This window comes from Oculina patagonica, chromosome 13 (genome assembly GCF_052425735.1).
Source record: "Oculina patagonica isolate OP01 chromosome 13, crgOcupat, whole genome shotgun sequence".
NCBI lineage: Eukaryota > Metazoa > Cnidaria > Anthozoa > Scleractinia > Oculinidae > Oculina > Oculina patagonica.
The window spans coordinates 28,099,853-28,121,505 of record NC_135770.1 but is presented as its reverse complement, the minus strand read 5'-3'; the positions used below and the strand labels follow the sequence as shown (position 1 = coordinate 28,121,505).

The window sequence follows — 21,653 nt, the reverse complement described above, 5'->3', positions numbered from 1 at the left end:
CGTCTTAGTTTCTCTTTGGTCCCTTTCCTTTTCGTCTTAGTTTCCCTTTGGTCCCTTTCCTTTTCGTCTTAGTTTCCCTTTGGTCCCTTTCCTTTTCGTCTTAGTTTCCCTTTGGTCCCTTTCTTTTTCGTCTTAGTTTCTATTTGGTCCCTTTCCTTTTCGTCTTAGTTTCCCTTTGGTCCCTTTCCTTTTCGTCTTAGTTTCCCTTTGGTCCCTTTCCTTTTCGTCTTAGTTTCCCTTTGGTCCTTTTCCTTTTAGTCTTAGTTTCTATTTGGTCCCTTTCCTTTTCGTCTTAGTTTCTATTTGGTCCTTTTCCTTTTCGTCTTAGTTTCTCTTTGGTCCCTTTCCTTTTCGTCTTAGTTTCCCTTTGGTCCCTTTCCTTTTCGTCTTAGTTTCCCTTTGGTCCCTTTCCTTTTCGTCTTAGTTTCCCTTTGGTCCCTTTCCTTTTCGTCTTAGTTTCCCTTTGGTCCCTTTCCTTTTCGTCTTAGTTTCCCTTTGGTCCCTTTCCTTTTCGTCTTAGTTTCCCTTTGGTCCCTTTCCTTTTCGTCTTAGTTTCCCTTTGGTCCCTTTCTTTTTCGTCTTAGTTTCTCTTTGGTCCCTTTCCTTTTCGTCTTAGTTTCCCTTTGGTCCCTTTCCTTTTCGTCTTAGTTTCCCTTTGGTCCCTTTCTTTTTCGTCTTAGTTTCTCTTTGGTCCCTTTCCTTTTCGTCTTAGTTTCCCTTTGGTCCCTTTCCTTTTCGTCTTAGTTTCCCTTTGGTCCCTTTCCTTTTCGTCTTAGTTTCCCTTTGGTCCCTTTCTTTTTCGTCTTAGTTTCCCTTTGGTCCCTTTCCTTTTCGTCTTAGTTTCCCTTTGGTCCCTTTCTTTTTCGTCTTAGTTTCTATTTGGTCCCTTTCCTTTTCGTCTTAGTTTCCCTTTGGTCCCTTTCCTTTTCGTCTTAGTTTCCCTTTGGTCCCTTTCCTTTTCGTCTTAGTTTCCCTTTGGTCCCTTTCCTTTTCGTCTTAGTTTCCCTTTGGTCCCTTTCCTTTTCGTCTTAGTTCAATAGTCCTAAGCACTAAGTGTATCAACTTTCGAAAGTTACTCGAGCACAAAACTTCGTGAACAAATCATTTATTTAAATTGGGTGTCAGTTTTTGAATGGTCTTACTGCACAAAAGAGAACGATTTTAAATTTTTGTATGTTACACAAATAACTGACAAGAATTATTTATAATATTGAACTGTCATATTTTCTCGCTCAAGTGGTAACAGAGAGATTTGTCCGTTTGCATTGACCAATCAGGAAACAGATTAGAATGCAGGCTCTATTACGATGAGCATGGTCTGTGTTATGCCACGCAGCGTCACTGCAGGGCCGTAACTAGCAAGAGGCAAGACGAGGCACTTGCCTCGTCTAAATTTTAACCCAAAACTAAAAACAAAATGTGTTTTGTTGGAAAAATAATCCCAACTTGAACAAGATTGATTTTGCTCAAGAAATACCTATGAAAAATGTCGAAGAAAGAGTTTCAGAGCTTCTATATTTCAAAATTTTTTGGAGGGCATTCCCCCAGAACCCCCTAGCAAGATCTTGCCTCGTCTATGGCAAAGGTCTGGTTACGTCCCTGCGCTGACCAGCGGGCTCGGTTTTTTGCGTCTGGATTGACTCCCAACATTATTTTTTTTTGCGTTTGCACTGTCGTCCTTCTGTTTGTTTTGGGTCATAGGAACCGTGGGATCACAGTAAACGGTACAATGGGATGCGTGGCTTCCAAGTCAATAGCTGTCATTAGACACTCGCTGGCAGCCTCGTGCTCCTTTTGTGCTTCTAACACCACGCCCAACACGTGCCTGAAATGGAATGACACAGCAAGTAGATTAACGGCTGGTTTTTACTGGGTATGAGCAATGTAAAATTCTTAAGTGAAATACAGTTAATTGCTGTTGTAATGTTGTGTATAAGCTCAAGAACCACAAGCGCAAGCATGAGCGCAACTATAGTAAGCGTATTCATCATCATCATCACCATCATCATCATCAAATAATTTCACCCATTATTTCCCCATCGTATGCTAGCAATTTTGACACGTTATTTAAAGTTCTTATCTAATCTCATCTCATCTAACTTGAGAATGGGGCCTTAGCATAGTAAATTATTTCACTTTCACTCATGCTTATTCGATTTATAAAAGTTAAATTGTGAATTTCAAGCAGGACTGATTGCATGAAGAGTAACGACTTTATTGGGAGTACAAAGATGCAGTACGGCCGTGAGTGACAGACAGTCGTCAAGACAGGATCAAAAAAAAATTTAGAACACCAAAACAAAATTAAAAATACTTACCAAGCTTCAAATGCCGTTGGGTCGCTGTTAATGGCTTCACGAAGAACTTTCTCAGCCATGACAAGATTTCCAAGTTTGTGATACACTGCACCCTAAAGAAACCGATGAATGAATTATGATTTAAGTGAACTGTTCTTTAACTTAGTGGCCCGATTGTGCTGTAACTCACTGTCCTATATATAGCATAGCAGTATGCAGTATTGTTGCTCTCCTTGGATAGAAAATTTATCCCTTGCAAGTCCCCCCCCCCCTCTCTCTATCTCTTATTTGATCGGTTTGTATGATTCTGGGGGAAGAAGGTCATTTACGTAATAATCAAACATGAGAGGCAGTGTTTCATCGGGATATCCAAACACGAAGAAGAGAGTTGAAAATACGACGCGCAGCGGAGTATTTTTTAAAAATTCGAGGTGTCAATAGCTGCTCTACGCTTACATTTCTAAGATATTTATTACCAAGCGTTGAATGCTGGGAACATGACTGGGGTTGATGGAGATCGCATTATCAAAGCAGTTCTTGGCATCAGTCAGGTTTTCTCGGATCTCGAAAATACGGCCACGCTACAAAGAAAGTAAGAAAAAAGAATTTTCAAATTCTGTTTAGTGTAGAATAACAAAAAATTGACACATGCATGAAATAGCTCTTCTAGATAGCTTATTTACCATTTCATGAAATTGCATAGCAACGAAAAGCCAACCCTGAGTTCTCAGAGACTGGCGCGAAAATACAGCATTCAAACTGTATGATATCGCTGCAGTGCGGTATATCCGAACCAGACCCACATATGTGAGAATGTCTGTGCCCTTGCTTCACTGAGAAGTCAAGTATACAATACCACAACCCCATATCACAAGTTTGGACATTAATTGGTCTGTTCATGCGCACCTGGAATAATACATCCGGGGACAAAGGAAATATCAAGTGCGCCTCCTGTACACAGGCGTTTGCTTCAGCGTCCTTCTCCATGGAGATATACACGTCAGCTGTTACAAAAGACCACAATGAACCTCAAAATTACAATTTTATACTTTGAGTTTTCACACAAACGACAACACAAAAATACAAATGAAAGATATTCAGTTCTTAGGGCTACAACAAAAAGAAGTCTCCTCCCAAAAAAAACAAAAACAAAAAGCAAAGATACTTCCTCAGGGTCATCTTGTGATATCTCTTGTATATTTGTCGTGTTGTCGTGGATTGGAGATACGTAGAGTTCTGTTGTATGTTTAAATTACTATTGTAACGTTTAAGGTAAAAGTAAACCTGCTGTCGAGCCAAGTGGCTCATCAGGCCGGAGCTTATCCCGGTTTCTGAAGCATTTAGCGGTTAGGAGTATTGCTAATCCGTCCTGGATGGGATGCTAGTCCACTGCATGGTTACCCCCAGGAGTAAATTCGCCGGTACCCATTTATACACCTGGGTGGAGAGAGGCACTATGAGAGCAAAGTGTCTTGCCTAAGAACACAACGCAGTGCCCTGGCCAGGGCTCGAACCTGGACCGTTCGATCTGGAGTCCTGCGCACTGGCCATTAGGCTACCCGCACCTCTTAGTAAAAACATAAACGTACCAATAGCGAGCCAAAGCTTCGCTTGTAAGGCCAGGACAGCTGGAACACTGAGTTTAACAGAGGTCGAAGCTGCTTCGTCTGACAACGCTTGTTCAAGGCGCACTGAAGCCGCGATTGAACTTGTTCCGTCCGCTGCAAAGAAAAGGTTAATTAGACATGAATATTTACTGCCTAGAATGGGTATTCCTAGAACGTTTCGGTCGAATATTTTTGTTGTCCAACGATTTTAAATCCTCTGTTTCAGGACTGACCTCAAGAATCTGTTACATTCATAGGAGTGCTTTATCCAATGGAACAAATCTTTATCCATGTTTTTCTCATTGTCACGTTCGAAGATAAATTCCCCATAAACATCAAAGTGAATGGCTCAAAAACTACACCCTTTAGCCAGTTTAGGGCAACACACACGTCACCTATATAGCTTTAATATAGAAAGATCCCCCCCCCCCCACAACCGGCCCACCTAGATTGTTCGAAGTGCCACGAAGTATCCAGATGTCTTAACGAACATCCATGTGTCCACACAGACTGCCCGAAGTGCCGGTCACGAAGAATTCCGAAGTTTTAACAAACATCCGGACGTTCACACGGATTGTCCGAAGCGTAACGAAGAGTCCCGATACTGCTTTAAACGCACACTTACTAGAATCTTTATCGCTGCTGAATTCTGTGAGAGGAATTTGCTTCAAGCTTCGTGTGTCCGTGATAACTTTATCTAATAAGCCTGAGCCAGCTCTTTGAAGCTCTGTGGATCTGTAGTGAGAGAAATACGTGGTTAAAAAATAGGTAGTCTATGACTACATGTGCCAAGTGATATGAAAGAAAGTATCAGCTGCAATGACTACATGATACAACAACAACAAGAAACTTTATTGTGAAATAACAGGGGCTGTGAAATAAGTATCAACTGTAACAATTTATAATTGAACAAGAACTACCGTATTTACTCGAATAAGCGCCGCGGCGCTTATTTAATTTTTCGCGCCTCGAGTGCGGCGCTTATTCGAGGGCGGCGCTTATTTGAGGGCGGCGCTTATTTAAAATTTGGACGCCACAAAGAATCTTATATTTTGCAGTTATCGAAAATAGCGTCTTCTGATTGTCAGTATTCGTCTCTTGCTGAAGAGAGAAGTAGCGCTAGCTGTCCTGGCAAAGTTCGCGGCCTTCACAACATCAGTACAGAACTACGTATTGTAAGAATGTTAGATAGAAAACTAATGGGCGAGCAGTAAAACCATCACTGTGAACTGCAAAGCATCGCTCTTGATGAAAAGAAATGTCCAAGTTTGTTTTAGAGCTGCTTTGAAGTTAAACGGAATTCCTTGAATAAGCGCCGCATCGGGACTGCGGCGCTTATTGTCCAAAATGCGGCGCTTATTCGAGGGCGGCGCTTATTCGGGGGCGGCGTTTATTCGAGTAAATACGGTAAGTAATAATCAAAGAGCTCTTCTTGCCACGACTCAATTTTTTTTAACCAAGTTTAAACGTTCTGTTTTCAGTCCTTGAAAATATATGAGCAGCAGGTTATTCAAACATTTCTTTGATGCACATGATTCTTTTTTTAACTCGTAGCACTAAAATGGTTTGTTTATTATATGGCTCCGTAGGTTAATGACGTTAATGCATTGCAGAATAATTTACGTAACGCTGTAAATAAATATATCAGAACATATACCGTAATTATTCGGCTATAAGCCGAGCGATTTTTTCACCGAATCTTACTGAGAACTGGTCAAAACTCAACGAAATTGGGGGTTCGGCTTATAGCCGAGTATTTTCGCCGAAAAAAATTCGATGTTACTAGAAAAGAGTTGAATTTCAACGAAATATTCATCTATAAGCCGAGCATCATCAACAAACAAAAATTAACAAGCGTTCGTAATTTATTCTTGGTCATTACCTTCTACTTAAGTGGTGGCTCCTAAAAAGCCATATTTGGTTGAAGCAACGTTAGGAATGAAGTTTTTAGTAGTTTTTTCTTCGCTATTTAGGCTGGAACATCCATCGGCTTGCTTTAGAATATTACTGTGTCAGCGTACGATCGTCTTTTGAACTGTCGAGAGCATTCAAAATCCCGCATGTCTTAAACAACTTCCTTGCAATCTCTTCTACGATTTCTGTCTGAGACTGTTGCTGTTCCTTCGCCTTTTACCGTAAAATTTAGTTTGATAAATTGCAGAATCGCCGCTTACGTGACTCTTCAAGAGAAGTGTTTTGGCTTGTTGTCGCGACACCAGAAACTGGCCAATCAGAAGCGGTCGTTCCCACGCGTTCGGTAAACATTGGGTGCTTACCATTTGTAAGAAAAATCCGGTTGGTGTGACCGTTGCATAATGGTAAGCGATTTTCCGAATACACCGACCAACCGGATGAGATTTCGCTTACCATTTATTCTACCAGGCGTTCCTTCCCGCTCACTCGATCTAGCGCCAAATTCAGTGTTGTTTTCCGTCGATATAGCTGAATACTTCGAGGTAGAAAACAAACTTTTTGACGAATAAGATGGGCTGATGCTGTTTGCTGCCGTCAGCTGTTCCACGAGAAGCGATTTAAACAGAATACAAGGTTATTTTGAGGTAACTGTTCCCACCTACGCACCGAGTGAATTTCGCAGTCGAGTGAAAATTGGCACGTTCGAGCTAGATCCTGTCCCGAGAAAAAATATGAACACATGAACAATCCAACGTGGAATACCTGAGGCAGGCAGCTTATTTCTCCTGTTAAAAAAGTGCTGGCATTGCTATGGTCGAGGTGAACATACACGTTCTAAATTGGTATAAAGACGCCACATTGTAAACACGACTAAAACCGCGCGGAGGTGCTAAAAAGGGCCTGGAAACGGAAGATTCGTTCAAATGGTAAGGAAATTTCCGATGTTCCGTTCCGAACGGAAAAGGTGGAGTACCTCTAGAGGTAGTCCACAATTTCCGAATGAAATTTCCGGAAAATTACTTTACCATTTGACTTCAAACCGAAATTTCCGGATTTTTTGGCTAAATGGTAAGCCCGGGGGGGGGCACTCCCATATATGAGCTATATAGGTATGTGCCGCTGTGAAGGGTAGGGTTTTCAAGCAGTTTAGTCTGGGATAGGCTTAAGAAATCAGAAAGTTTTGGTCTAGAAAAGGGTAGCATTTGCCGGAAAACTGATCTGTGTTATGACGAATTTAGTCCAGAATAGGAATAGAAACTCAGAAGAGAAAGAGGCTTTCCTAAACGTAAATAAAATCATCGCAGCATCGTTGTTGACAGATGGTTTTCCATTAAAACACTGATAGTGATACAGTTCTAAAAAATGCAAGTCTGGGATAGGGTAGGGATTTACGGTGTCTAGTCTGGTATAGGGTTGCAAAAATCAGCTGAACATGGTCTGGTATAGGGCAAGGGCTTCAAATTCCCAGCGGCACACCCCAACCCAAAAATATACAGGGTCCCCCCCCCCGGGATGGTAAGCACCCATTGTAAAACGATCTGACAGAAAATCGACTGGATGTACAAATATATTTGTTCAAAACCGAAAACTTATAATACTACGAGTTCTCTGCTAAAAGAAAACACAACAGGAAAGTTTGATTGGTTTCAGGATGCTCGAGAAATAAAAGCACACCGTGTTTCGTTTTGATGGCATCTAAAGTTCACCCGCTTGATCTACTTGATCTGTTCGCTAGCGACTTCACCGACTTGGCTGAAGATTCACTGTATCATCCCGTATTCTCTGGCGATTCTGCAGTTGTTATGAATGGTCTGTACCTCAGCAACAACTTTCAATTTGAGGGTTTAGTTGTTTGAAAACGAGTAGCTGATTCAGGTGCAAATGTTTCATCTGGAAAGCTTTTCCTTTTCTTGCGAACAAACAGCCACGCACTCGATTTTAGCCAACGCTCTGGTTTCTAGATAGATCCATCGTTGATGAAGCTTAGGTCTTAGATCTTCGTTTTGTAGACACCCTGAAGCTTATGTGAAACCCGATTTTGTTTTCGAATGCTCCTTCATGTACGACGCTAGCTCGATCGATAGACACGAAAGTCATCGATCGATTAATGGCTCTCAATGTCGACTTTTTTGGCGGTCGATTACTTTATACAAGTAGTTGGCAGCCACATTTTGTTTCTTTGCTTCTTGTTTTTCTTTCAAAACCCTTAAAAGGCCACCTTTATACGGCCATCTTGCTTCACTCTGTCTCGAGTTGTTGGTTGCCATCTACGTCATGTCTTCTCGGGATACGAAAATCAAACGAACATTGCTCGAAAGTGGTTTCGGGTTGTTGGCGAAGTATACGAGAAAAACCCGAATTACGGACGCACACGCATGCATGATAACATTGTGCCCCACTTGGCACAAAAAAACCGTTCAATCCACATCAGAAGTACAAGTAGAATAGCAAAAATACACATTTGGATACAAAATCAAATCTACGGCCAATATATTTTGAAACTTAGCGATAAACAGCTCAGTAGCAACATAAAATAAAAAATCTAAAGCCAGGGTTAAGTTGAATATCAGATCAAGATTGTTAGATCAGGTTCTTTATATAGGTATAGGTATTTTATTTAAAGTCGGTAATGTTGGGAGTGGTCGCCCAATCTCCCGAGCCAGGGGCTCATGTTAAAAACGCACGACTATTTACAATAAAACTACTTTAAATCAGATTGCCACGCCGCTCTAATATTAAGGCCTATCGCTCAAGCTTCACGTTTACACGACGCCTCACTTTCGCATAGTGTTTTTGTTTTCTTTTAGCCTGAATAAAAGGATTACTCTCTCCGCGCACTCAAAATTCCATAATGATGACGCAACTCTACAAAGCTCCATGTAGCGTTTCTGATTGGTTACCTGCGCGCGAAAATTCGTAACCAAGCAACAGCCAATCGAGATACCACATGTATATGGATATCTGTCCATTACTCAGTTAATTTTTTTACCCAAGCGCAAGTACTCATTGACCAGGAATTTAGCTTGTTGCTGTAGACCATGGAACACCGTGTTTGTACTTTAATTGCAGCACACTCACCCGGAAAGGTCAGCCTCGTACACTTGTTTCCAGGTCTCCAACAACCGCTTGCACGTGATCAATGCTTGGTCTCCTCCTACGCATGCCTGTTCCAGTTTGACTTTCGTTAGAAGCAAACTAAAAATAAAGAAAGGAAGAGTAGAGAGGGTCAGGCATATTTGTCCACTGTTACTGTAGTGGGTCTGTATGTAATCTACCTTATTGTTACTTATTTTCGAACTTAATTTCGCGAAAATGGAACGGGCATATTTCGCGGGACTCAATTTTCGCGATTATGCCAAAACAATTACAAATACGCCAGAAACGTTAAGAATAAATTTTCGCGCGTCTTTAATTCCGCGATATTTTCAAAATCGCGAAAATAAGTAACAATAAGGTAGTCTTTGCCTTACTAGAAGCATTTTGTCGATTCTGATTTTGCGACCATTTTGCCGGCAAAGTGGGATAAGCTCTGGGGACGAGAATGGCGAATTTATGCACAAATAAAACATGGATGCTTTAATTCTGGACAAAACCCCCTGACCTAACGAAGGAAAAAAAAATAGCCACGAACCTGAAATCGTCGGGGAACTCCATGAGAGCAGCATCACAGACTTCCAATGCTTCAACGAACTACAACCAAGCATAAACATCAGAATCTTATTTCTCCTCACGATACCAACACACTACCAAACAGACAGGTGACAACAATAACGCAAACCATCAACAACAGAACAATGCCTTGATATACCACTAAATTCTCCAAACAAACATTTAAAGACATGTAAGGCTATCAGTGTAGAGAATTCAAATGTTGATCTTACCTTCTTCTGAGAGGACAGTATGAGAGCCAAGAGATGCAGGAAGAATGACTGATTCATGTCCATTTTAAGAGCATTTTTGATGTTCTTTAGTGCCTTTGTCATCTAGGAAGATACATTTACAGAGAAATATTTGTATAAAAATATAAAATTTAAAATTTAAAATATATTTTTATATAAAATATTTGTCATCTAGGAAGATACATTTACAGAGAAATATTTGTATAAAAACGTGTACTATTGAGGAAGACGTGGTTGGTTGTGCTAAAAGTAACTGGCACAGTTTTAGCGCCGCAAATATTGGGAAATGAGGAGCACGAAGGTATTAAGACCATCGCGGGTTACACCCCAAGCACTCTCCCTAACAATTCGCCGATACCCATTTATACTCCTAGGTGGAAAAGTGTCTTTCAAGAACACAAATGGCAGTTTTTCCTTCAATTTCGGGGAATTTCGTTCATATTGAAAAGGAATTATGAGCAAGGATGGACAAAATATTTGTTGAGTGTAAATATATTTCCATTCTTCTAAATAAATGTGTTTTACTTTTTAAATGCTCTGCGTCCGATCTAAATTGCTTTGACAAATGGATCCGACAAGTCAGTCTTTCCCTGTTTTCAACCACGTAGAACTTTTACAGTAAAGCTCCAAAAAGCTTACTAAATCATCAGAATACTGGCTAAGTATCGAACTTCGAACAGTGAAAAATAGAACCTTATCTTTGAAGTACTTTTCTTGTTTTTGGCATATTTCTGTCGTTGTCGTTTGACCGCGGTCGAGCCCAGCGCGTCTTCGTTACTGAGTGATGAATCGACGGCATATCCATGTATAAAAGCAGCATATAAGAACACAGTGACTATTCGTTATTTTCAACCAACCTGTCTCATCAGAGCATGATTGAGAGCGAGGTGAAACAATACTTCACTGTCGTCTGGATCCAAATTGTGCCCCCTGATAAGCAAACGGCGGAAAAAAAATAAAGAAAGATATCAACCAGGTGATTATTGCCTTGACGTACCTGTTACCACCAGATTCGCAGTACCAACATTAAAAGAAATGTATGGAAACAAGCAAGGAGAATTTCACTTACTTCTGAAGAGCGTCGACTGCTTGTTTCTGAAGCTGTTGACGTTCTCCTCTGAGATACGCTGCAAACAAATTCGTAAAACGTGATGAAGATTAAAAAATTATGTTAACTTATAAAAATATCCACGCTTTGCTTGAGTGAAAAGACGTTACTTTTCGTGGGCTCAAGTCTTCTCTTCCCCTCCCTCCCCCCTCCCCCCAAAGGAGCAATGTCACGATATTAAAAATCGTTTTTCTGATTACTTTAAAATTGAAGGAAACCTAAAAATAATAGTTTTCTAACGTAGAAAAACAACAAAAGAGTAACAAAACGCGAAAATAAACAAGGATGCTAATGACTGACGTAGAATAAGACGGATTACGAACTGACAAACTTGAAAAAACTTGTTCTTTTTTAAGATGCGTTGTCCGTGACGTAGCTCAAGTTCCATACTTATGACGTAACTCAACACAGCTCCGTGCAGCGTCTCTGATTGGTTGTTGCTTGCGCGCGAAAATTCAAAGTCAAGCAGCAACCAATCAGAGACGCTGCACGGACCTCTGTAGAGCTGCAACATCAGCATCGATTGGACGTTTCTCTCATATCAAGATAAGAAGCATGTTACCTTCACTAGCCAACAGACTGTAGCCGATACCAAGAGCCAGGTATCCTCTGGATGATAGTTCCTTTTCATCTCCCATGGCAACAACTTTCTTTGCAAACTTTATCCCTTCATCAATCTTTGAAAAAAGCGTATTACATGTGAGTGTAATCTGATGCACAATTGTACTGAACGGAATTTTTCTTTATCTTGTGCATTATTAAGTCGGTCATATTACTGTCACATGTTTACCCTCTTTAAATAAAGTTGATTATATTATTATTATAACGTGCCAAAAAGGTGGCGATACTGTGCAATTTTCCACTAACTGGTCTATTGGCCACTGATTAATCTAAATGTATGTTAACTCACATCCCGGTCCCCCTCTTCAGAGGCTCAAAGGGAGTTTGGGAGGGGGAAGTCTAGTCCCTCTGTCAAGTCGCCTTCGACCTGACAGAGTGACAGACAAAATGTTCTACAGCATTTTAGAGAACAATGACAGTTAGGTCAGTAATTTACTGCTCCCAGGCAATCCTGTTTTGAAGACCAATAGATTTCGAAAGAGTTTTATATTGTATCTAACACACTTAATAATAAGTATTGTACAGTTTTTAGAATCTTTGCATTATAAGAAGTATCAGTCTATCTCTCGGGGAGATATCGTCCGCTGGGGGAAGTGAATGCAGGCAAAAGCGATGTACCTACACTCAACTCGGTCACGGATTTTCCCTAACTATGGATAAAAGCGCGTGACGTCCCCGCATTCTAGAATACAGAAATGACACACGTTTCTACAAAAACAAAAAGAAGGTTATTTGCATACCATGTGAAGGTTGTTAAAACACAGCTTAGCAGCATAAAGGCAAACCAAGGAATCGTCTGGTCTGAGCTGATGACATTGTTTAAGGACCAACAGCGCTCTTTGATACTGAAGAAAGTGAAAAGGGAAACGAGTTTTGATTCGATTGTAATTACAGTGAAACCTGTTGAATGCTAAATACTAGAAGTATTGAGTGAGATATTTATGTATCAGTTAATTCTAAGCGAGATCACCCCCCCCCTCCCCCCGCAACCCCCGGGCATTTGACCGCTACTGAGGCCCAGATAGTAGGGAATTTGATCGAACAGAAGCCCAGATGGTCGGGCATTTGACCGTCAACAAAATGTGTCATAAATTATAAAACGCTAGCGAGCTCAAGCGCGTGAAGTTAGTATTTGGTTAATATGTTAATGCAAAATAGTTTGAATGTATCTTTTCCGATTAAAATTTGCTAATAAATAGGGCATGAGTGTCCGTTTAGACCTAGTGTTAACCAGAAAACCCAACTCACAATGACATTTCAGCCTCCACTGGTGGGGCATTTGACCATGTAACTGGCACAGGGGCATTTAATCAGACATTTTGTAAAATGTCAAATGCCCAGGGGTTTGCCGGGGGGGGCATGATTTTGCTTGGAATTGACTGATACATTATCTGTGAATGACAAAAACTACTAGAAAAAACCAACACTCTTACATAACACTGTTTCTTTCGGTAAACTGTTCCTGTGCTTATTGTCTGGTGACATTTTATCACATTTTATGTCTTTCCTTTTCATGGCAGTGTGAATGTGAAACAGGCTCTACACTGTGGTGGGGAATTAGCTGATTCTGTGCGATTTCTTTTTTATTCACTTCCTTTCTTCTATAAAACAACATTTCAGAGAGCTACTGAGCTACAATTAAATTAACGAGACCACGATCAAAGTAATGACCAAATCACCAAACAGAAATACAAAGTATATAAAAAATCATACTTTGCCAGCACTGATAAGAGAAAGGCCAAACTGAAACCACAGATGAAACTCTTCAAATGCAACCTTCATTCCTCTGTCTAGACACTGAAAAACATTTAAACAGAATTGTGAAATGGACGGCATTATTTTTCCCTCGCGCCCCGCGCTCGGCCTCGCGCTCCGCGCTCGTGGGATCGCGCTTCGCGCGACCTCGCAATAACCCCGCAAAAAATAAACCGCCAGTTCTGCAGGCTAGATTATCGCATGCAACACACTTACGCCACACCTACAACACCAATCGCATCATGCAAACCAACCTACCATATCCTTACGACAGATGTGCGCTCACATGTGAATGGACCTTATGTCGTTAGCTTGTCGCATGCGAGAAAGTCATACCGTGTAAATTGGGCCGAAAGAATTGTTAATTAGAGCGATTTTCACTTGAGCGTCGAAAGTAATTTGGGACTTGCTTTGGGTTTGTATTGCTATGCTAAGTGATTAGTTTAAAAAACAGGCGCCACTTTCTCAATAGCCTCGTGCTCCGTCGGCGAACTCCCCTTTTCCTTCCCCTTTGAACGCCGGTCACGAAGGCTACTTTCTCAACAAATCATGATTTGCTTAAATACGTTTTCCCGCATTTCATGCCAGTATTTGGTACAAGTATTTGCTTCGAGTTTTGACTGGTTCACTGGATTGTCAGATTTGTGATTGGCCAGAGTGATTATTTTAGTTTTGGTTTTATGGCACTCAGTCGAAAATCGCTCTAAACAGTGTGAAAGTAAACAGTGAGTAAACATTCATAAAAGTATATTAAAATGTGCTCACCTCTGCTAACATGCCATACTGTGCTCGCCGGACAAGTGCCACTGTTAATAAGTTGTACACACTCTCAGAGTCTGCCACTGTTTTACGCCGCGCTTCAAATTTTTCAGGAGCTTGACTTAGCTCTGCATCTTTGGAAACCTTGAAACCAAAGAAAGCCTATGTATAAAATCTAAGAGAAGATCTCAGAAAGAAGTCTTTTCTAGAAAGGGACAGCACTTGCATGGAGGAATAGGCACCTTTTTTTAAGTTAACAGGTCCTGCTAAACAAATAATGATTAATGGAAACTTTTTGCCAAACGTACCATAGCTTCCTCTAAAAGCAGCAGAATTAAGCTTTCCTCTGTTTCATTTCTGGGAAAAAACAAACTGAAAGAAAAATGGATTTGATTAGAATTATTTCATAGACACTCTGAATAAGATTCACAACCTTATGTGACATAAAAGAACTAAGCTTTTGCATTTTTACAAAGTGTCTTCCATTATTACAGTCAGTATTACCGGTACATCAAATTTGTACACATTATTCAAAGGTTTGACAGATACGGTAATACTTATGGACATTTTACAATTTGCACATTATGTTTTTAAGCCCACCTGCAGGAGCAAGGAAAAAATGACTAATTAAGGCTTTATTACATTTATTGTACTTTATTTTCCTTGCATTTGAGGTTCTTTTTGGCCTTTTTGTCTAAAATTTGTATATTATGCTTTTCTGTCTGTCCAGCATAACTTTCATCCAGTGTACATGTACATGTGCACATTAATTTGTATTCGCTCTGAGTTAATCTGGTCAAACCAGAATACTACTGGTTTATGTAATGCAACCTTATACTTTGCATGTTCTAATGACCTTATGTGGTCAAATGGAGTCATAGTCAAATGACAAGACAATATTGAATAGAATAATAGGAACGTAATGCATGCAGAGGACACAGCTTAATGGCCCTCTGTAAGATTTACTTGCAATTTATTTAATTTGAAATTTCAATTTCTCACACGTGAAAATAACGTTTATCAGTTTTTATTTGAATGGTCACACAGCAGGGTTTACCCTAAGAAGTTAAACCTTACTACCAAATTACATGTAGTTACTAAATGTTTGTCTCTGAGAGTCAAAGGTTATAGGTAGTACAAGTACCTGTCTCCATTGTACATTTGTGGCTTCAGAGGGAATGTTGCATGTTTGCAGGTAATGACATTAAGGGTGGCAGTCTTCAAGTCTGTTTTGGATGCAGCTTTTAGCGACGAGGTTGAGCTGATCATTGGGGAACTTGACAGTAGGTTTAAAGGTTTCTCATAACTCTTTTCACAAACTCCTCGCAGAAGAACTTGTGACAGCTGTTTAGCTAAACCCTGTAGTGAACAAAAAGAAAAATTATTTATGTACAATTAAAAGATAATTCCCCATACAACAATTGAAGGCCTTGGTGCAAAAAGGGTGGAAGTCATTTTGGCTAAAAATGAACATTGCCAAAACAACTCCAAAATTCGCGTGCGGGTTTGTTTACATAAGTGAAACGTACTGAATTTGTTTTCGTCAGCTTTTGCTCTGTTTCTGAGAAATCACATGCAAAAAACTAGGTTTTATGAGTCGGCATCCTCAGTAGCTTCTTTGTTTAAATGGAACAAAGAAATTTCTAAGTCCGCTGACTTGAAAAACCAAGCTTTTGCATATGTTATTTCTTGAAAACGGAGCAAAACCAGGAGAATTAAATACATTACAATGTTTCACATATGTAAACAAACACACATGCGAAATGTTGAGGCGTTTTGTCAATGTTCATTTTTAGCCAAAATCACTTCTGCCCTTTTTGCACCGAGGCCTCTAATTACGTGTTGGTAACTGGAAGCACTGTACAACAGCTTCAACTAGTGGGATCCTCTAAAACCACATTGCCGCAAATAAATACTGAGTGCTTTAAGAAAAGTTTTATTAATAAATTAGATTTTAAATATAATTTTGTAGTTGATTAATAATTCATCATTATTACTACCTAGTTTTTAAATATGTATTTTCAGAACATCGTATCTCGGTTTTAATTTGCAGCTTTTATCACCATCCGTTTTGATATGTACTTTAATAATAATAAAATAAATAATAATAACAGTTCTTAGCACGCACTTTACATACGTCTCAGTGCGTTTACATTTGAAATTTAAAAGTAAAAATATAAAAACCCGATTTAAATTACAATCAGATACTTTAATTATCAATTGCAATTAAGACATATTATTAATGAGAAGTAAAGAAATACCTTTCTCAAGCCAAGAGTGGCTTTGGTCTCCACAATTCTCAACAAATGTCTAAACCTGTTTACTCCATCCTTCACTTTCCTGCAAAGCAAATTACAACGCTGTCTATAAAATAAAGGTTACATTTCATGTATAATCTAATAAATGAGCAGGCGTGCTTTATCAAGTTAAAAACAGGAGCAGGCACAGCCAAGTGTTTAACATAGACTTGACAAATCGACTTCGAAAACCTCTGTTGTAGATCTTGGGTTGTTTTGGCCAAGAAAATTGAAGATAAAATTTAGCCATGTCTTTAAATCAGACATAAAGACACTCATTAAACATTATAATTTCCTTTGTATTTTTTTAATGAATTATTAGTGTTTTTGAAGTACAGCAAAACAAGACAGGAATTTTGTATACCTAGTTTAAATACAAAGAGTGATTTTTTCATAGAGTGCTCTAAAAACAAAAACCAAAGTAATCACTCTGGTCAATCACAAAGGACACACGTCATAGATCCAGTGAACCAATCAAAACTCAAAGGACATACACTACCCAGCAAGCTATTTGAATGATTATCATGATGGTAACCTCATATTTAAGCGAAACAAATTTGGAGCAATTTTGGTCTCTGAAGGTACAGTCAAACCCTATTAAGTGGCTACCCATCAAGCAGCCACCCCCCATTAAACAGCAAGTTATTAAAGTCCTGGACTGTTGTTGTTGTTTAGAATTTTAAGACTTTTTTTTTTTTTAATTTAGAATTTTTCAGTTATTATATATGCACATATTGTATTTTACTTATTTTTAGACATTGGTGTGATATCCGTATGGACTTTTTACCGACATATTAAAATGTAGATGTAGATGTTGTCAGGTTTGGTACTGTAAATATTATTATAACCCCTTTTTAATGGTCACCCCTATTAAGCAGCTGCGGACACCTTTTTGCCATCCCGATGAGCGTTCTACTATTGCCTTTGCCCCAAATTAGCAGCAAGCAAGAATTTAATATATGGTACAATGTTTGGCTTTGTTTTCATCAAGGTTGGACAAGAACGTGATGGCCGATAAAATAATTCAAACACAGGATTTTTGTCTTCTTATGTGATTCTGTGATTCCTTTTCATGCTATGTTGTATTGAAATAACATGACCTTTCTGAAAAGCCTTATGCTAATTTGTAACGGCCAACCTCCTTTTAGCTGCCAGTTGCTACCCTGTATTTCCCCAAGAGTGACTGCTTAATAGGGGTATAGGTAATAATAACGGTAACCTTAAATAATGTGTCTTACCCATTTTTAATGAGCAATATCGGAGCCCTTTGGAGAGCTATCTCTAATGTTCTTCCTAATGGCATGATGTGTGAAGTCACTGCAGGCCTTTGTACGGACGCCTGCTCAGTAATGAGCCACAGACCAATGTCCGCGGCACATTCATAACAAGTGATGATGTCATCATCACTGACTTGTAACTCTCCAGCTGACTGCAACTGCTCAAGGGCCATGGCTGTTGATGCAAGAAAACTTATAATGTATTAAAGGGACTATGTCACAGATTTAACCAGATTTATGAGCAGCCAGAATTTATATTTGTGTTGTAGGAAAGTTAAAAATAATGGGTTATTTTTATTAACAATTGCTATATTACAGCACTTAAACTGTTTAAAAGCGTGTTTGGCTGCTGATGGCTCAGACGGAAATGGATTGCAATTTGAAAAAGTAAGCCAACGTTTTCAAGTTGTTTCCCCGGGCCTTAAAAAAATCGATATTTACAGCTGAAGTTTGATTTCTATCCCCAAATAAAGGTTATATCTTCAGTTTTATGTTCAAAGATAATATTTTTCATGGGTTAAGTTGTCTACCACTAATTTCAGAGCAGTTTAGACCAAAAATCTGCAAAATCCCTGTCACATAGTCCTTTTAAGCTTCCTGACATTGCCAAATTATATACCTGCCAGCTATTAGATGATCAATTAATTAATGAAAAGCTGTTGAATTACACCCTATCTCTGGTAACTGAGCAACATAATTACACTACTAGAAGTGCATTCTTACAACACTTTAATCCTGGTTTCTCCAGAATAAATAATTTATAAGGAAACTTTGCTCCACTGTTATAAATTGGATGTTACTATTGGAATGACCTTCCTTTATCTATACCTAACATGCCAACTAGAAAACCTTTTTAAAAAGCACTTATTAATAACCAGTTTTATTTTGCTCAGTACTAACTACCGGTACTTTATACCTCTTCCTCTCTTATTTTAAGTTAACTTTTTTATCCTAAACTATTATAATTGTAATAACATCAAGGGCATCAAATTAGCTTACTATATTTTTGCCCTTTTCCATTTCTCTTTTTCTAGTTGTTTTGTTTTGTATATACCTTATTGGTATATAATTTTGCGGGTCTTTAATTTGGCTATTTTCGCGATTCTTAAAAAATCGCGAAATTAAAAAGAACTGTGAAATGCATTTTTTAACGTTTTTGACACATTTTTAATGTTTTAAACATACTTTTCGGCCAAATTGCAAAAATAAACCCCGCAAAATACTGTCTCTCCAAAATTGCACAATAAAGTATCCACAAAATTAAGTACCAATAAGGTTATCATTGTAAATTTTGGAATGGAATAAATAAATAAAATGAAAATGAAATTAGGGCATGTACAATGGAATCCTGATTTCTCAAACCTCCCAATAACTCAACTGTTTTCTGATAATGAGAATGCAATCAAAAAGTTCACTTGATCTTCTTTGTTGACATGTTCAGATACCTTTGAAAGCAAACCCATCAGCAACTAGTTTTGACTTTCGTTTGGACTGTGAGTCAATATAGATGTCACATGCCCCTGCCTGGTTGCAGCATTTGACACAGCTATGAAAGTCTTCCAACATAAAGTGAGCTTTGCACAGCAGCAGTAATGCTTCTTGGCTTCTTTCTGCCTATTTAAAAATAATTATTAAATTATTAAATTAAAAAAAACATATTACAAATAATAAATACAAAGCGAATAAATTTCACATCTTTTGGTTGGTACATTTCACGGAAATCCTTGGGATCAGAATTAGAGAAGCCAGCTTATTTTTTCAATTAGCCAGTTTTTGACACTAGTTTTGGTAGCATGAAGTGACAAGGAGAATTGCCACTTATCCTGGATGGAATGCTAGTCCATCAAAAGCTATCCCCAGCTCACCTCCAGCATTTTGTGTCGTTTTACTAACCCACTAGTGCCCATTTATACACCTGGACCCAGTTGTTCAAAGGGTGGATAAATCTCTATCCAGTGCATATCGTAGTAGTTTGTTTTGTAAATACTTATCCACTGGATAGCGATTTATCTGGTAGATAGCACTATCCACCCTTTAAACAACCCGGCCCTGGGTGGAGATAGTGGAGGGGGACAGGGGGGCGGAAGCTCGGGAGAAAAGGGGCGGGAAGTGGGAGGAGAGAGGGCGGGAAGCGGGATTCTCAAGGTGGCGGGAACCAGGAGAAAACGAGTGAAATTTCGTAACATTTCATAATATTTCGCAATGGACACGGAGCAAACAGGAGAGAACAGCTATGGAAAGGGGCGTGAGGCTGGAGTAAAAGGTATGGGAAGCGGGAGTAAAAGGTACGGGAGGCGGGAGGTTCCAACCCCCCTGCCCCCCCCCCCCACGAGATAGGTACTGTGAGAGAAGTTAGTCTTGTCCAAGAAGACATGCATCTCACCAAAAAAACATAAACAAGCATTTGTGTTAAGAAAAAATACATTAGCAAATGTGTTATGAAAAATGCACCAACGCATTGACTGTTCTTTCTTAACATTTTAAAATGGTCGAGACAACAGCAACACTGTTGATAACTTTAGAAACAAGACAGCTTTCTTTAATTGAACAAACATGTTTCGATGGCTACATCCGTCATCGTTGCAACAGTTGTTGTTACAAGTGTAGACTTATTGACATTGTGATTTGCACGCTATATAAGTCCACATTTGCAACAACAACCATGCACTGACAATGACGGATGAAACCATCAAAACAGGTTTGTTAAATTAAAAAGTTGCCTTGTTTCTTATCTCTGAGTATATACCTTTCCTAGCTTATCTTGAGAAACCAGTTTTTCAAGGTTCTTCACAACCTCCTCTAAGGTCTCCTTGGCTTGAGAAGCTTCAGTTGTTCCAAGAGGATTGTCTCTGAGGTATATTTCTAGTTGAGATTCACTGATCAGCAGCTTTTTCACAGCATCTGAACATCAAAATTAGAATGCACTAATTTTCTTTATACACTATACAACCTCAATTTTGAAAACTATTTAATAACTGCTGGTAATGATAAAAGAATCTTTTTCTTTTTTTGGTAATTTCAATAAAACAGATCGCACAACCCTTACTGTGTTTGTAAACCCCACATAATGAAATGCCAACTGAAAATAAATTTATTTGAGTTTAAGACGAGTTAATTGCAGAAGAAACATTAGGAGAATTAGACCCACAAAATAATTCAGTACTGAAAGGAGTATGTGAGAATAAGTTTACTTTATTCCAGGGCTCCATTACAAATTTTCAGACTTTTTGGATAAAAAATAAACAATAAATAAATAAATGAATAAGCTTAATTAAATAAAGGAATAAAAAATAACTGGATCGGATCTTGTGATAACAAATATCGTTTAAGTTACTCCTATATCAAAAGACGAAATAGCTTTTTAGACCACACAACCCTTAGGAGTGAAAAATACTAGAATCCGCAAATTACGGTGTGTAATGTTTCCAAGGCTTACATGTAAGCGTAAATACAATTGTTCAATGTACAAAGTACAATGTTTTAAAGCCCCTGTACTTCAAATTGCCTAGTTCTACAAATGTTAATAGGGTGGGCCATAATTTATCTCAACTACCTATTCGATCCAAGTAAGTTGTTGTACTAAAAAAGCTTGAACAAACTTACCTATACTTGTTTCAGTGGTCGTCCGACTCGAAAGCTGTTCAACCAATTTTTGAATATGCTCCCATTTTTCTTCCCATCTAGAACGCTCTATGTCGTTTTCTAGGCTGGTTTTTGATCTTCGAGACATGTTATTCAACACAAATTAAGATCGTCTTAAGTTTTGAAAGGAACAATATAAAGTGATCCACAAAAAACGAAGAAATTTGTCTCCCTCTTGTAGTCGGCCGGGTAGTCGGCCATGTTTGTTTTTAATTTACTAAGCGCGGAGCCTGGGATCTAATTAAGGTAATTCTTCATGTATACTGCACAGAATGCCTCCACCTCCACGCAAGTGTTTCGGGAGAGAGAAAGAGCTCTTCATAATAAAGCGGTTTGCGATCGAGCGCTGTGAGGAGGACAAATCTTACTCCCCCCCCCCCCCCTTCCCCCCAAATTGCAGGTTTGTCAAATCACCACTCCTTGCATGACTCTTCTCTTCCCACGTCTTTCCAGGGGTATTAACCTGCGATCAGGTGT

General features: G+C 39.0%; 1 protein-coding gene across 2 annotated transcripts; it reads right to left on the bottom strand.

The window, feature by feature from the left end:
* Positions 1-1,244: 1,244 nt before the first annotated feature.
* LOC144636269 (tetratricopeptide repeat protein 7B-like) lies at positions 1,245-21,381 on the bottom strand. 2 transcript variants are annotated; one of them, XR_013567498.1, is made up of 23 exons: positions 21,138-21,381; positions 20,281-20,435; positions 18,980-19,148; positions 17,496-17,709; positions 16,222-16,300; positions 15,105-15,319; positions 14,269-14,332; positions 13,967-14,104; positions 13,160-13,243; positions 12,187-12,291; positions 11,388-11,502; positions 10,787-10,844; positions 10,575-10,647; positions 9,700-9,801; positions 9,450-9,508; positions 8,897-9,013; positions 4,530-4,639; positions 3,887-4,018; positions 3,204-3,301; positions 2,774-2,878; positions 2,319-2,410; positions 1,604-1,825; positions 1,245-1,340 (listed from the first exon to the last, which is right to left on the bottom strand). XR_013567498.1 is itself a non-coding variant. In XM_078495436.1 (22 exons), the coding sequence occupies exons 1-22, from the start codon at positions 21,262-21,264 to the stop codon at positions 1,696-1,698; spliced, it is 2,541 nt and encodes an 846-aa protein (XP_078351562.1). In that variant the 5' UTR covers positions 21,265-21,381; the 3' UTR covers positions 1,539-1,695. The 2 variants fall into 2 exon arrangements, 1 of the variants encoding a protein (XP_078351562.1); XM_078495436.1 differs by lacking the exon at positions 1,245-1,340 and having other exon boundaries at positions 1,539-1,825.
* Between the last annotated feature and the right edge of the window lie 272 nt (positions 21,382-21,653).